At 32.9% G+C, this 17,678-nt stretch overlaps 1 protein-coding gene across 8 annotated transcripts in view; it reads left to right on the forward strand.

Annotated features, from left to right (window-relative positions):
* The window catches only part of Vps13b (vacuolar protein sorting 13 homolog B), a 756,023-nt gene that overhangs the window by 498,918 nt on the left and 239,427 nt on the right, over window positions 1-17,678 (forward strand). For all 8 annotated transcript variants that reach the window (XM_046464889.2, XM_046464891.2, XM_046464888.2 and 5 more), the window contains 2 exons: window positions 4,300-4,426; window positions 6,351-6,494. In XM_046464889.2, coding sequence (XP_046320845.1) covers window positions 4,300-4,426; window positions 6,351-6,494 — 271 coding nt within the window. The remainder of the gene's footprint in view (window positions 1-4,299; window positions 4,427-6,350; window positions 6,495-17,678) is intronic.

Consider the following 17,678-nt stretch of genomic DNA (forward strand, 5'->3'; position numbering starts at 1 on the left):
AGTTGACTGGGAAATTTCCTTAGATTGGGGCTCAGGGAAGGCCTCTTTTAATACCTGAATGAAAAGAAAGAGCTGTACATGCAAATTCCCCTGCAGTATTTCTACTTTAGATGTTCCAGGAGAGCAAAGATCCTTGAGTAGGAACAACTTTAGTACATTTATGGATCATGCTTGGCTAGGATGAAAAAAGCAATAGAAGTCACATTTTAGGGAGAGAAGAGCTAAATTACAAATGGAGTGGTCAAAGGGAGTTTGACTTTTATTTTAATTGCATTAGGAAGTCTTTGGATAGTGTTCCTCTTGAAAAAACACTTAAGTAGGCTTAAACATGTAAGTAAATATTTCATGTTCAAAGTTACTATACAATTCAAATTATTTATCCTAGTGACTCTCATTAATCTCAAAATAAGAGGAATCTTTAGGAAAAGGTTTATGTAACAAATAGGTTTTCAGATACCTGATGGTTTAAAATAAATGTTTGTGAATATTACGGTTTTTCATATTTAAAAATAATCCTTTGTAATTCATTGATTATCAGTGGTAATCATCACAAGACTTAAGTATCTTCTGCTTTACTACTTCTCTTTGGAGCTCAGCTCTAATACCATGGCAGGAAATTATTTTGTTTTAGCATGGCCGCACAAGTAGGTCATCAGCATTTTTCATTCTGTTGTTTTAGTAGAATACTTTGGAAAACTTTGATACCATTTTTCCTACTTCATAATATGCAATATTTGAAGTATCATTAAATTTCTTTGTTATTTTGCACACAGACACACCAAATGTGTGGTAGTTGGGCAGAATTTTAGAGTACCTTGAGCCCAGGAAAAATGGCCACTCTTTCTGAATATGTTTTCATCACTGCATGTGGCATACACCTGTAGCAGTCTTGCTTAATAATAGTTTTGGAAAACAATACTTTCCTTTGCTTACAAAATACACCTTCCGAAACTTAACTGAAAAGCTTTTGTTAACACAGGACTGTTTTCCTGTTATTTGATTAGAACCTATGAGAGTCAATGTTTTGTTAATTTTTTAACAAGAGTTTAGTTTCTGTGGATACAATCCTCTATATTAGATGATAGCTACAAATAAATGTGTCTTTTTTGTTGTTGTTTCTGTGGACAGTATAAATCATTGTTATATTAGAGTGAATCATAGAAATATTTCTTCCACAACTTTCCTAACACCATGTGCCATAGCATACTGTAGGTAAACTTTTTTCTATATAGGTGAGTTTAAATACCTTATGTTATCATGGTTGATAAACTGTTTCATGAACCCATGAATAATTGCGTTTTTCTCAATCTATGGATTCTTACATTTCATCATTTATAAAAAAGCTTTTAGCCTTTGTTCCTTTTTCTCTTTCTGTTCTCTCATTTTGTAATGCTAATTAAATATGAAATACTTCTCTCTCCTTCTCTCTTAATTTTTTAAATTATTAAATTATTTAAAACTAATATAATTATTATATTATAATTATTATGTGATAATTAAGAAGAAAAAACAAAAAGAATTCTTTATAGTATATTCCTGAAGTATTACTAGTTCTATTTAGTTTACACTTTCTTAAGCTATATCTAAAATGCCATTTATCTCAACTAATATGCATTTTAATTTTAATAGCAACAATTTTCATTTCTGCAAATTATATTTAGTTATTTTTGTAGCTTTTTTTCTTTTTACTTCATTCCTTATTTAAAATTTTAAACAAGTATATTTTATTATCCATATAAACTAATTTTCTTATCAAAAGTTCTTGGCAGTACATTTGAAAATGAGATCTAATTCTTTTGCTAATAAAGATTTTTTGGCATATAAAATAATCTGTGATTAGAAGCTTATATTCAGTGGTCTTTGTCCTGGAGAATTCTGTTTTCATTGAGGATATGATTTTTTTAAAATATATTTTTAGTTCTAGATGGACACAGTACCTTCATTTTATTTATTTATTTCTACGTGGTACTGAGAATTTAACCCAGTGCCTTACACTTGCAAGGCATGTGCTATGCCACTGAGCCACAATCCCAGCCTAGGACATGTTTTTGTAAAGAGATTTTGGTCTATTTGGGACAGATGCTATAGCATTATAAATGATCTGATGCCCCTTTTATGTAAATAACTCCAAAAGAGTATTCCAGGACCATACAGGTAGTGTAAATTAAAACTACTCAACACACATGGGGAATTTCCCATTTTTTATTTTCCAGGAAGATAGATGGTTTTTTTGTTTTTGTTTATGTATTTTATATACATAATTTTTTGTTGTTTTGTTATGTTTTGTTTTCAACAAGTTCTCTTGGCAAAACAGGCAAATTCCCTTGCTCCTTTTTCAGATAGGTTAATTAATATTTTCTTAGCTCTTCAGGTACCCAAGATCTAGGTAACCAGTTCATTTCAAAACTCTTGCCTTGTCTCAAAATAGCTATTAAAATGTATTTACTTGGTTTACTGAGAGTGCTGAGGTCCTCCACAAACAACCTCATTAATACTTTAGGTTTTAGTTCTTTCTTTTAAATTTTGAACTGTAATATTTCAGAATTTAACTTTTTGTTTCTAATACCCATGACTTGATTTAAATTTTATTCTATAATCATATGTCTCATGCTTTTTTACTGATTTAATTCATCACACAACAATAAAAAAATATGTGGTGTGGACAAGTACTTTTTGTTTCCATCAGTACTTTAGTTAACATTTGTTTTTATTTGGTTCCCTGCCATCTTTTCCATTTTAAGGTATTTTTAATCCATCATATATTTTAGCACTCCCCTATGAGAGCACATCAGATGTTACATGTTTCTCACATTGGTCATTTTATGGAATTTGAGCTATTAGGCTATAATTATAGTGTCTCTCAGGATCTAAACCCTTCCTCTGTAGTCACATATTTTAATACTTCTTCCTGTTACTCTCTACTTACCAGATCTCTTAATTCTTTAAAATTGACTTTCTTGAAATCTAATACTTATGTGTCACAGAACCAGATGATCCAATTTACTTTTTTGGCAGACATCACATAAAGCTCTGCCTGTTGCACATTTAACAAAAGATGTTAGTACTCTCTAGGCTCCTCTGATTTGGCAGGGGGTGGGGGGGGGGAAGATATGCATAAACTTGGATTTTATCTACGTTTTTTCATGAGATAACATGTCAATTATTTGATTTCAACTTTATCACTTTATAATATAAGGAAATGATAAGAAACTTTTATAAAGAATATTATATTAATATGGTTCAAAGGAAATTTTAAGGTATGACTTTCAATAAAACATAAACATAGTATATTATTTCAGAATGAAAATTAAGGATATAAAAAATGGTCTTGAAGGTAACAGCATGAAATTTGTTTTCTCAGCATTGTTTTCCAGTTTCATCTTCTACCATGCAATCAGTGCTTCCTTTGAAATTCTTAGCAATTTTCAATGCTAAGTAGAAATATTGTGCTATATAACTAATCAGAGGTAAGAATGTGTGTTGTCTGACATCAGCTTGCCCTCAAAGCCAGTTCTGGAGCCTTTGTTCCTATTGGATAACTTTAGTATAGAACTTCATTTTCTCATTGGTGATGTGGGTCTATTACTGATTTTTACTTTATATGCAGAGTTGTTTTGAGAAAACATTTGGTTTTAGACACAAAAGCCATTAAATGGACTTTAAAGGCTGCAGTAATTCATTAAGTAAGATGGTTCTTAGAGCTTAACAAAAGGAGTTCAAAGATTAAGAGGATGTGCTCATGAGCCTATGAGATTGGAAAAGATGGCAGTTGTCAAATGGAAGGTCAGAAATATTAAAAGGAGGAAATCAAAAATTATTTCAGCTGGGAGCAGTGGCACATGCCTCTAATTCCAGTGGCTCAGGAGGCTGAGACTGGAGGATTGTGAGTTCAGAGTCAGCCTCAGCAGCTTAGACTGTGTCTCTAAATAAAATATAAAAAAAGTGTTAGGCATGTGTCTCAGTGGTTAAGTGCCCCTAGGTTCAATTCCTGGTTTTAAAAAAATTCCAAAAATAGTAAAATTATTTGATGATAACAATGATATGCATCTATTTATAAGAAAAATGGTCTTAAGATGATACTAATGTGAAATGCCTTAATTATATCTGATTTTTTTTCAGTGAAGATTTTTCCTATCTTTCACGGGTCTTTGTGGTATTGCATTAAGAAACTGTGTCTATAAAATATGCAGTACTCTCAGAATAGTAATATAATTTTGTCATCTATTTTCATAGTTTAAATTCTTAATGAAAATTATCCTTGAAAAAAGTGAACTAATAATTTTTTACTTTATCTTTTAGCATAAGGCGACATCAAGAAAGGAGAGCAATTTTGACCCCCATTTTGACTGACTTCTCTGTACGAATAACTGGAGCACCTGCCATAATTTTCACCAAAATAAGTTCTCCAGAAAATCTACATACAGAGGTAGGACATAATATAGATGTCATTTTAGTCTAAATAATAGAGCAATTCCTCTTGATATGTTTTGAATTTTCGAGTTTCATCCCATGTGACATCAAACTAGCTTATTAATAATAAGATTTAACATCATAGCTAATATTTACTAAGCACTTCCTAATGCTATACAGTTATTGCTATCCTTGTAATAACTCATTTAATCCTCATGATAATGTAGCTAATAATCTACTCCTACTACCTGAATTTTATAGATGAGGAAACTGAGGTTTTAAGAGGGTGTCCAATTTGCAAAATTTCACAAGAAGTAGAAAGCATAACAAGGTATGAACTCAGTTGGTCTAGCTCTAACTTGTATACTGTTAACTTCTATAGCATCTTTCTAACTATCTATATACTGAGAATTCCATATGTTACATATGTGTCAAACTGTAAATAAAATACCATTGCATGTTAATTAACTTATCTTCTAACTTGAAGGCATGATTAGAAAGTTTCTCATTCCCAAGTGAAATAGGCACAAAGTTGAAGAGCAGAAAACCTAGTTCTAGTCCAAGCTCAGCTTCATGTTAAAAGATGTCATCTGCAGCTATTCATTTAAATTCCCAGTTCCTCAGTTTCCTCATGTACAACTATTTTAAAGATCAAACTGATCAGAAGATGATAGTTATAAAAGAAGTAAAAACAGAACTTATTTTTATGGTGTTAGCTAATGATTCTACCATTGCATTTATACCATTTAACCTACAATTACAGGATGCTTATTTTCACAGGATGATATTCTACTAATAGAACTAACATATTTTTAGGACAATGTTTCATCTTTCTGGGAAATGTTACAATGACAATTAAAAAATAAAAAGAAAACCTCTGAGCCAATGTACTTTTTTTCATCATGACTAAAATAAGAATTCCAAGTATAATGAGAGAATACAGGAAATTTGTGGAGAAAAAGTTTGTTTAACCAAAAAAAAAAAAAAAAGGATAATCATGTCAGATATGCTATTCTTTATGGCTTTATTAAAAACTATTCTAAGCTTTCCAGTTGTATTTGGACAGCCATAGTGTCCTTTCAAATCCATGCTAACAAGGAGAAGGCATGTTGGACATTCCCAAGCATTTAACGTTGTCCACATGGACTTCATGACAGGAGGCAGGACTTTTGCTTAACTATTAATTGAAGCTTCTGGATGTCTCTTTTGTTGTTTTCCTAATAGGTTTTTCAGCGATAAATGTTCAAGTTATACAGAACAGCAACATTAAATAGTGGATGAGTAACTAATGCTGCTAAAAGTTTAACAGTTTTAAGAAGTAAAATTAATTAGTCTAGCTATCTTTGGCTTCAGTACCATATGCTATTACAAACATTTTGAATTCTCTTGTGGAGAATACTTACACCATAGTGTTTGCTTAAAATTGCCTACCTAGAGTTGCCTATTTATATCTGTCTGCTCCCTTAGATTATAACCTCCACATGAGCAAGTTGTCCTTTAAGAACAACTTTATTTTTTTGTGATAATCCTAGTATTCTACTATAGTGACTGTTCTTAGAAGAATTTCAGTAAATACTTGTTGATTTGAAATGATGTACAAGATCCTGCTTTAGAACTACATTGTTTCTTATATATTAAAACAATGATAGAAGTTTTGAAGTATGAACAAGTCAAATGGATATGAAAAGGTGAAAAATTCTTTTTAATGACCCAGGCCTGGCATATAGTAAACCTATATAAATGATTTTAAAATTAATCCATTAAACTATGGCAAGTGACTACTCATCATTTTTGCTTTCCTCATTAACATATGAACTTAAGTCCCATTAGACTTAGAAAGTAGTAATAGTCAAATAAGCATAAAAATGATGAATTATTATCTGAAGCCTATGTTATTTCTTTATCTGTATTCAACCTTTGTTCCCTGCCCTCTCCTTCAGGAGATTTTAGTATGTGGCCATTCCTTGGAAGTGAATATAACCACAAACCTGGACTTCTTCCTAAGTGTGGCTCAAGTTCAACTCTTACATCAGTTAATAGTTGCAAATATGACTGGTCTGGAACCATCAAAAAAGGCCACAGAGGTAACTATTACCTGATTTTAATTAAGAGTTACTGCATTTGTGCCAACTTTACAATAGAACAGCTATAATTAAACTAGATGCTTTCTGCTAATTATTCTGCATTTAACTTTATTCACAATATGATCATAAAACATTCTGGATTGATATTCTTTAGTTTTGAAATTTGTTTAGTCTCTTTTCCTCTTATTTGTCATGCAACTTTACAAAATTGCTGTAGAATGACCTCAGAAAAACATGATTTTATTACCCTGCTGAATTTTCTAAAATGTGTTGTAAGAAACCTAGTGTAGCTTTCATTGACTCAGATACATTACAGAGATAGGGCTTCTTTTTGGAAGTGAACTTTGTAAGAGTACTGTGGGAATATCCTCAATAAATAACTGGTAAGTCATTTATTTCCCATACTCAGTGAAGAAAGGACACAATGATAGAAGTTGAATGCCTGCCTAGAATTTTAATTTTGATCTGGTCTTCTTTGGAAGTCTATTATTACCACAAAGCATGTCAGCATAAAACAGAACAACTCTTGTTAGATGCTTCTCGAAGTATTTTCTTTGCTTTTTCTTTTGTGTTTCTTTCATCATATCTGTACTTAGAATAAATCTTCTATAAAATTCCAGGAAAAAAAACTGTAAAAAAGGTATTTCTTTTATTCTTACCATGAGTCACAGAGAAGGCTAATTTCTGTTTATTAAGAATGAAAGAGGGCTAGGATTGTGGCTCAGTGGCAGAGTGCTTGCCTCATACATGTGAAGCACTGGATTTGATCCTCAGCACCACATAAAAAAATAAACAAACAAAATAAAGATATTGTGTCCAAATATTAAAAAAAAAAAAAGAATGAAAGAAACCAGGCTGGGTTGTGGCTCAGTGGTGGAACACTCTCCTAGTGTTTGTGAGGCACTGGGCTCAATTTCGAGGCACCACATATAAATAAATTAATTAAAGTTCCATCTACAACTGGGAAAAAAGAAAAAGAATGAAAGAAACCAGGCATGGTGGTACACACCTGTAATTCCAGCAGCTCAGGAGGCTGAGGCAGAAGGATTGCAAATTCAAATCTAGCCTCGCCAACTTAGTGAGGCCTTAAGCAATTTAGCAAGACATTGTCTCAAAAATAGAAAAAAGCTAGGGGTGTAACTCTGTGGCAAAGTGCCCCTGGATTAAAAAAAAAAAAAATGTTTAATAATTTTCACACTTTGAACCTTATATAAAAATGTTACCTATGTCCCTTAACCCCTTTTTCCTAAAGACTTTGTTCTGCATTCTTCATTCTATACTGTTGCTTCTCTTGACCTGCTGTACCCTTAGCACAACATAGCTAAATGAAAGGAAATTACAGTTTTTTTTTTTGTTTTTTTTTTTTGTGTGTGTGTGTGTGTGATACTGGGGACTGAACCCAGGACCTTGTGCATGTGAGGCAAGCACTCTACCAACTGAGCTATTTCCTCAGCCCAGAAATTATGATTTTTGAAGTTGACATAAAGGGTTGCAGAAAATCTAGGGTGTCAAGAAACCATTGTGTTCAATGAATATAAATTAATAAATTTGCTAAATTTTTTACTCCACCATTCTTTTTAAATTTTTTTTTAAACTTTTAGTTGTAGATGGACACAATACCTTTATTTTATATATGTGGTGCTGAGGTTCAAACTCACTGCCACATGCATATGAGGCAAGTGCTCTAACACTGAGCTACAACCCCAGCCCATACCCCACCATTCTTAGATAGTGCTTAAATATAAAAACAGAACATAAAACTATTGAAATATGATTTATTATACCTATATTTTATTTATTTATATATATTATTTATTTATTTATATGTATTTTATTTATTATACCTATGGTTTAATTTGATGTTTTTAAAGTTTGTTATCAAATAAGCCAAACACATTAGACTTTTTTTTTTTGTATGAACTGTGGTTAAAAACATGCCCAGAAAGTAGTGGTGAAGTTGAGGTTTTTAGTGTATTCTTACTACTATAACTGAAAGTAATTTGCTTTGGAGTTGTTCTTCATTTTAGAAATGGAAAATTTTTCATTAGAAGCAAAGACTTCTTGCAGATACATTTGACCCACTTAAGGATTGCTAGAAATAGTTAGAGATAGGAACTTGAGGGTGAAGAAGAGGAAAAAGGATTCTTAAATGTGTGGTGGTATATTAATAGATGTTTTATGAAGTAGAATTTTGGGTAAGATGAGGGAAATAGAGGCAGTGTATACCCCAAGAGCATATATGGGTGGAGGTTGGGTTAGAAGCTGGAAATGGAGATTGGTTTAGAGGAGTTTATTGATATTCAAATCTATCTCAGTGCTCTCTATCTTGAAGTAGATGTAAATGGAAAAGTCAGAACAAAAGTGACATGTTTCTGTATTTAGGAAAGGAGATGGGAATTTTGGATAATATACATGTAGTGTTCTCTCTGTGGTTTTGCTATGCTAAGTATTTTTTTCCCTTCAAAGGCACCTGGATAGTCTGCTTGTAACCAGGCAATAAACACAGACTCCAATAAAATATGAATTCAAGCAGAGCCTTAAATGGACAAGAGAGGTTATGATGTAATGCCTTGAATTTCTTAAAATCTAGACCTGGGAAAGAGATTACATATTTACTCCCTGTTCTCTTCAAGGAAAGGATTTCAACTTTCACACCTATTGAAGTTTTAGTTAAGTTAAGCCTTGTAAATGTTAAAAGTTGTTAAAATTTTCTCCTAATAAACAGGCTGTGCTCAGGCAAAAACATATCTTGGTTTCCTCAAAGTAGATGGAAAATATCAAGAAGACAATTAAAATTTGAATTTTTTTCAGCTAGAATGATGTTTATCACTCTTCAATTCCAGAAATCCAGTAAATGCATGTAAGTTTTCCTAAGGTTCTGTTAAACTGACTACCCTATCCTTATTCAGTAGTGTCAATTGAATGTTTAATATCTACCATTTATGGGCTACAGACAAACAGAGATATGAAGGATAAATACGCTGTGGTCCCTGCCCTCTAGAATTTTATAATCATTTGGGAAATAAAGCATAGACTACTAGAGTGATAACAAGGAATATAGAGTAGTTTGTGTAAAGTGCTAAATATCCCACTTTGGAAGCTTAACATTATAAGAATTCAGGGAAGAAAAAGAAGGCATTAGGCCAGTTTATCAGTGACCTAACTTCATGGAGAAGTTGAAACTGACTAGGTAGAGAAGAGAAGCCGATGTATTTACTCAATAAATATTCAGTTCTTATGTATTAAAGATAGAGTATGTCACTAGGGTGATAGCAATTAAAAGTAGTAAAGTATCTTTTCTCATTTTCTAGTGCTTATTTATTTGGTAGGGAAGATAGACAGTAAACAAATGGAGATTAGATCAGAATATACACAAATACAACTACTCATTTATGCAAAAATTAGTTTAAATTCTGTAACTGATTGAATCATTCTTATAAGCTTAAATAAACTCATGAGATTAAAGATTGAATGTTGGGGAAGAGAAGCAGTAGAGGAATAGACATTACATTTGGTGTTAATAAAAAGAGGTTAAGGTTTAGAGAAATAATGTGGAAAAAGACATGGAAATTGTAAACATTAGGATTTTTGATAGGATATTGAAAAAGTCCACTTTCATAGGTGAAGGAACTGTGTTGGGAAATAATGGGAGATATACTACAAAGTAAATATTTTATTGTGGGCAGTTGGGAACCAAAGTTCAAAGACTTAAATGAATGGGGTAACATAGTAGAAGTGATATTTATTTGTTATGCTAGTCTCTTGGCAAGAGATTGAAGTGGCATTCAAGAAACTGTATGTGTTCATAAGGAAAGAAGACTATAGAACAATATCTCTGGAGAATATGGATGCAGAATCATTAACAAAATACTAACAAACTAAATCTAGCAATATATAATATATAAATAGAATTATACACCATGACTAGATGGAATTTACCTAGTAACCCAAGGTTGGCTTTACATCTAAAACTCAATTAATGTAAAAAAAAGTATCAATACAATAAAAAGCAAAAATTATACAGTCATTTTAATAAGGGTAAAAAAGCATTTGATAAAATCCAGTATCCTTTCTTAATAAAAACACTTAACTAAGAAGAAAGGAACTTCCTCAACTTGATAAATGGTATCTGTAAGAAAGCTATTTAATGATAGAAGACTGGATGCTTTCTCCCTGAAACCAAGAAAGAAACAAGTATGCTTCTGTGATAACTTCTGTTCAGCATTAAACTATAAGTTCTAGCAAGGGCAAATAAAAGGGAAAAAATTGGAAAGAAAGAGTAAAACTATTTGTATTTACAGATGAAATGGTCTTGTGTATAGAAAGCCCTAAGAAATAACTAAAAAACATTTACAACAAATATGTGAGCTCAGCAGGGTTATAGGAAAAAAAGATTAGTATATAGAAATCAATTATACTTCTATACACTTAAAACATGATTAAAAATGAAATGATTATATTTATAATACCATCAAAAAATAAAATACTTTGAAATACATTTAACAAAAGAAATGCAAAATTTACAATCTGAAAATTGCAAAATATTATTGAGAGAAAGATTTGGGTTTGTTCTTTGTTTGTTTGTTTGGTGCTGGGCCTCATGCCTGCTAGGCAAGTACTCTACCACTGAGCTATATTCTCAATCTGAGGAGAAAGTTTTAAAGATCTAGATAAATAAAAAGACATTTGTGGACCACAAGGCTTACTTTAAGTTAATAACATGACAATACTCCACAAATTGATCTCCAACCCAGCAAAATACTGCTCAGAATCCCAGCTAATCTCTGTAGAAATTAACAAGTTGATTCTAAAATTCATAATGAAATGTGAGAGATCCAAAACAGTCTTGAAAAAGAAGGTCTCATACTTCTTGATGTTAAAACTAATGACAAAGCTATGGTAATTAAGATAGTGTGTAGAAATATAGATCATTGGACTGGAATTCAGAGTCCAGGAACTAACTTGACTAACATCTACAGTTAATTGATTTTTGACAAGGTACATGTAGCCTACACCTCTCAATGGCAGAATAGTCATTTCAGCAAGTGGTACCAGGGCACCTGGATATTCACATGTAAAAGAAAGAAGGAAGATGCCTAATTCATACCATATCTAACTCAAAACTGATCAAAGACCTAAATATAAAGGCTAAAACTATAAAGTTCTTAGAATAAAATATGATCTTGGATTAAGCAATGACTTTTTAGATATGAAACTAGAAGCACAAGGAATGCACCCCCTCTGTTAAAAGAATAGGTAAATTGGACTTCATAAAAATTTTAGACTTATGTGGCTCAAAGGACATTACCAGGAAAGTGAAAAGACAGCCCACAGAATGAGAGGAAATACTTTCAAATCATTTATCTGATAAGGGATTTCTACCTATGATTTATAAAGAAGTCTAATGACTCAATAATAAAAAGGTAAATAACCCAACTTAAAAATGATATAAAGGATCTGAATAAACATTTCTCCAAAGATAGTGTAGAAATGACCAATAAGTCCATGAAATTTTTTCAATATTATTAGCCATTTAAGGAGATACAAATTAAAATCACAAGGAAACACCATTTTACACTCACCAAGATGCTATAATCAAGAAGTCAAATAATAAGTTTTGGAAAGAATGTGAGGAATTAGAACCCTTTAACATTAAACCAGATTGTGACCTACTGTTACAGTGATACTTGGGGTACCTCTGCAAAATTCTGAACATTAAGTAGATCAGAGTTGGAAAAACTCCTTCACCCAAAGTATATTCTCTGAAAAGAATTTTACTATATATTCTTAAAACATGCCACACACACACATGAATTTATAAATTGGGCTACATAGCTATCCAACTGGAATCTAGAGTATACAATATGTATCATTTCTTATTAAGAACAGGCACATACACTTAGAAAAATCAGATCAGTAATGGGGAGGTTTGAAGAAGGTCTATTGTGAAAATAAGGGTTATAACATCTCATTTTCCATTTTATCTTAGCTACATGTCATAAAACTCAAAAATAGATAGAAATTTCTTTCTTATGTATCAGTCTTAAATCAGTGGTCTAAGGCTGGATGGTGACTGCTCCCAAAGACGTAGGATCCTCTCCTCTTGTTACTTAGTAATTTCTAAAGTGTCTCTTCATTAGTCCAAGATTACTTACTGTGTGTATGTTATAATCAGCCATTTAGAGCAAAGGTGAAAGAAATGGGTAGTAGTGAGCACACTGCTCCCTGTAAGGACAGGCCTTTAAATTGCTTGCATCTTTTATATCATATTCCAATGGTCACACCAGGCTTTGCCTTGTGGTCACCCCCAACTGCACATGAAAACAAGAAATGTAGTCTTTTTACATGTGCCCTACTAACCATTATTTTACTGCTGTGTGCCCTGCCTGCTTGAAATTGTTTTACTGTGGAAGAAGGAGATAATTGGTGTTTGTAGTTCACAGATTTCAGTGTTACCTGGAAAGTAAAGCCATAATATTCCTCAGAAAGCAGCTTTGCATCTTTCACAACACTTTGACCGTATTTCCAAATACAGCCTAAAGTTTTCTACCACTTACTATAACAGATATAAAGTTAGCTTGAAAATTATTTACTGCTAAGTAAGGACACTGCCTTTTCCCATTGTTTCTCCCTCTCTCCATCAAATGGCAGAACTCTCCTTTGGGTATTCAACATTCTCCCATTTCATGTGATTTTGACAGGGCTTCCCATTTATAGGGTAGTCATGTGACAAATACTTAGCCAATAGTACTTCAACTTTCAGACCTGGTTATTGATTGAAATGGTCACAGGACTCAGGCAAGGGCAGTGTTTCATACGAAGACACTATGAAGAAAAAACTCTTTCCCATGGATAAATGTTTAGATATTGCAGTACTGAAAATGTCATTGACCGTGCCCTGTTCCTCTGCTTTAACATTGTCATGGGAAGACAACCTATTCTGTATTTAAAAAAAAAAAAAAAACACTAGAAAAGAGGAGACAAATACACATAATAAGCAAGGCGAAGATATTGACCTAGGATCTTGATGACCTCATCTGATTCCCTTGACACAGTTCTGGTCAATGAAGTATTCTGTGAATTTCTGGGAAACTTTTTTACTTCCTCCTCCTCCTCCTCCTTGGAATAACAATGATGGGAATTACTGGCCACTTGTGACCATGTGTTGACAAACAGGACAAAAACCGTACAGTGAGATAGCAATGAAAAATTATACTGATGTACAAGTGACATAATAGTACTATCACATCAGCCATCACTTTAGATTATATGAGAAAAATCATCATAAATTATTAAGCAAGCCACTAATATTTGGCTTTCTATATAAGGCCAAACACCATCTTCTCTGATACAGGTATTGTTACAGTATTCTAAATCTGAGGTGATAAAACCCTGGGAAAATACCGAGCACCCAATGGAATTGCTGCTGAGTAAATGCTTGCTGTATGAATTAATAAATAGATTGCTTAGTTCATGGGAATTCCTATTTGTCTTCCTAAAAATAGAAAAGATATGGTCTATGCAACATATACTCCAAAAGAATTTGAAGAAATTGATGACTAACTCTATAGTTGTTGGACAGGTTTGGTACATATTGTGGAAGGCTGTGATTAGTAGACCGAAAATGTTTTATTTAAATCAAGAGGCAATCAAGAGAATTTGATGTTTGTTTTGCTAGAGAATGACTTAGTTATGCTTTAAAGCTCAGATCCGTTTTAGGCTGAACTCACACAATGATAGTATTCCTCTGTAAGACTGTGATCTTCAAACATAAAATCATATGTATATTTTCCCCCACTTAATATAAATGAGGACCTACTATCTGATTATTTCAGTAAAGAATTCAAATATTATATCATGTAGTATAACCCATTGTTTCCAGAAGCTGCAATTATTCTATCTTATTTTCTTAAACACTTTCAAAATGGACAAAATAAAAGGGTGAGAAGGTTGAGATTGCCCTGGGTTATGTTCATTTGACTGCAGTAATTATTGTTATTCCTGAATAGCAAGTAATCATCTTATTAAGCCTACTTACAGAGGTGGTGTGCATAAGGAGTAACACATGCTCATTTTCAAATCAATGACTTAGAGTAAATAAAACTGAAGCAAAATATAAACCATATTTTCATGGGCAAAGAATAGAACCACATCATTGAAGATCTGATGTGGGAGTCCTTTGATTACATATCCTGGAGAAGAAAGTAGACAACTCATAGCTAATTGAGCACTGCTTTCTTTGCCTTCTCTCTTCCTCCTCCTGCACTTAACCACTTGGTTTTAGGCACTTCCTTAGCTCTCTCTTTCCTTCAGTCCCCACTGTTAGTTCACTTGATAGCCTGTCCCTTGCATGTTTGGTACCTCTTACTATATTCTCTTTGATAGGTAAAAATTCTGTTTTCTATGAAGAATCTCATTTACAAAAAAATTCTTTTTACTTAGCTTTTACAAAATATACAATTCTTATGCCATGTTCTTTTAACATTTCTAAAGTAATGAATATTTCTATCTAAAGTAAAGATTTGTGTCCCTAGACTTTCTGCTACTGTTTATTATACTTGGCTTCTCTACATTTATCTAAAGTATAAAGAACTACATGAACACCATATTTATCTGCCTATGAAGCATGATAAAGTTGTATTTTAAAAATATTTCAGTCTGGCTTGTCAGAGCAGGTAAAAGTCCCTTTGGTCCAGCCACTTCCTCGTGCTCCCTAGGCCTTGTTCTCAAGGCTGCTCTCTCCCCTTGTCCTTCCACAGTCCTATGCCATCTACTTCTCTTCAGTTTCTTTTTCTTCCAGTCCATGCTAAGGGCATAGTCTTCTTTCTTACCATCAATTCTGAATCTGTAATAATTGCTTCTTCATCACCAATTTTTCTCTAATTTCCAATGCTGTCTTTTAATGCCATGTTCTTGTGTCACAAAAATTATTGTTTATAAGAAGAAAAGCCCTGGGAAAATAGCTAATAACTGATTCATTGTTATTCTTTCTGAATAAAAATAGGATACATGAGTGGCTCTTCAAAATAACTAAGGATCCATGATTTGCTTGGTTTCCTCTCTGATAATTTGTATTTTTTCTAACAGGCAATTTCTGGGTTTTTTCTTACTATTATGTAAAAGAATTGACTTGTTAAAACACTAACATCAGAACCATGGAAATGTATATAATTCTGTTCTGATATTTCATACCTTTTTAGATTTCTTATTTCAAGAATTTTGGCTTATCCTCAACGATTTTCCACAGCACATGACTAAAAATCCTCCCAGAGTATAGACATATGTAAAATAAACACCAAACCTAAGTCCAATAATCTTCCTCTTAAACTTTTTAAGAGTCATAGACTTCAGAAAATAGGCCATAGCAAAGGAACTAAACATACATTTCTTAAAAGAAATACAAATGCGCAACAAATATATGAAAAAATGTTCAACATCCCTAGCCATTAGAGAAATACAAATTAAACTACACTGAGATTCCATCTCATTCCAGCAGAGTGGCAATTATCAAAAATACTAATAACAAGAAGTGTTGGTGAGGATGAGGGGAAACTCATACTTTTTGATGGGACTACACATTGGTAAAACCACTCTGGAAAACAATATGGAGATTTCTCAAAAAACTAGCAATGGAACCACCATTTTACCCATTTATCTAACCCACTCCAAAGGATTTAAAATCAGCATACTACAGTTACACAGCCACATCAATGTTTATAGCAGCACAATTCACAATAATTAAGCTATGGAGCCAACTTAGGTGCCCTTCAACAGATGAATGGAAAAAGAAAATGTGGTTTATATACACAATATTATGTAGCCATAAAAAAGAACGAGTTTATGACATTTGCTAGTAAATGAATATATCTGTGGACTATCATGCTAAGTGAAATAAGCCAATCCCAAGAAACTTTGGTTAAAGGAATGTTTTTTCCAATATGTGGAAGCTAATCCACAGTAAGTGTGTGGGGGCGGTGTTTAAAAAAAGAACTTGAGTGGAGAATGGAGAATGAAGGGAGGAGAGATGGGAAAAGGAAAGAATGAAATGAAGCTGACACAACAATCCTGTATACATATATGAATATAGCACAGTGGATCTCACTGTTATGTACATCTCTAAGAAATTAACTTAAAAAAAAAACTTATAGTTAAATGGCAGAAAGATCTAGAGGAAAGGGAGCTGGAGATCAGGGAGGGAAAGGGTCTGGGGAATTACTGGAGAGACTATTGGATCAAGATATAGTCCCTGCTTTTATAATTATGTCAAAATTAATCTGCTGTCATCTAAAATAACTAAGTATAACTAAAGAGAACTACCCACAAAAAAGGAAAACATGCCATAGGTGGCCCCCCACATTTTTTTCTAAAGATTGACCCATTTATTAGTGTACCTTTGAAAAAATACATAAGCACACAGGGGTGGCGGAAATATTTGGTGGTTGTAATGGTTGCCCAACTGTGTACATTTGTAAAAGCTCATCTAGCTGTGCATTTTTAAATGGTGAATTTTATTATTTACAAATGTACTTCATTAAACCTAGCTTTCAGGAACTACTCAGTAGCATGGCTTCAGAAGACGCAAAAGCTCACTGGCTATTATGATTTCCATCAGTGTCAGAGTAGCTACTCAAAGTCTGTAACAATGAAAAGTCCTTATTGAGTTCCCACCGTGTATAAGACAGTGGTTTGTTTTGCATAACTCCTTTAATCTTTATAATCACCCTCTGAATTGGGGGCTGTTTTTCAGATTGTATAGATATGGAAACTAAATTTCCTGAAAGTTTTATAACTTGCCTCAGTTATATACTAATAACTGTCAAAGCCAGGGTTGCATTCTCTATCTGCCTTCAGCCCCATGTCAGTCTTGCCTCTTTCTCTCTCTCAAACACACACACACACACACACGCCATTGAGAATATATTGAGTAGAAGCATTGTTAGACGTAGTTCACTGACTTAGCTTATGAAATGGGAATTTACAGCATGAGTTATAAAAATTACAAAGCTGCAGAATGGTATTTACTGCACTTTGTTCTCCTTTTTTTTTTTTTTTTTTTGAATGAGGTCTCACTGTGTTGCCCAGGCTGGGCTCAAGTGATCCTTCTGCCTCAACCTTCTGAGTAGCTGAGACTACAGATGTGTGCCATGGTGCCCAGGTTGCACCTGTTCTTATACTTTTGACCAT

This window comes from Marmota monax, unplaced genomic scaffold, assembly GCF_021218885.2.
Source record: "Marmota monax isolate L192 unplaced genomic scaffold, Marmota_monax_Labrador192_F-V1.1 WCK01_AAM20220418_F8-fsc00003, whole genome shotgun sequence".
Classification (NCBI taxonomy): domain Eukaryota; kingdom Metazoa; phylum Chordata; class Mammalia; order Rodentia; family Sciuridae; genus Marmota; species Marmota monax.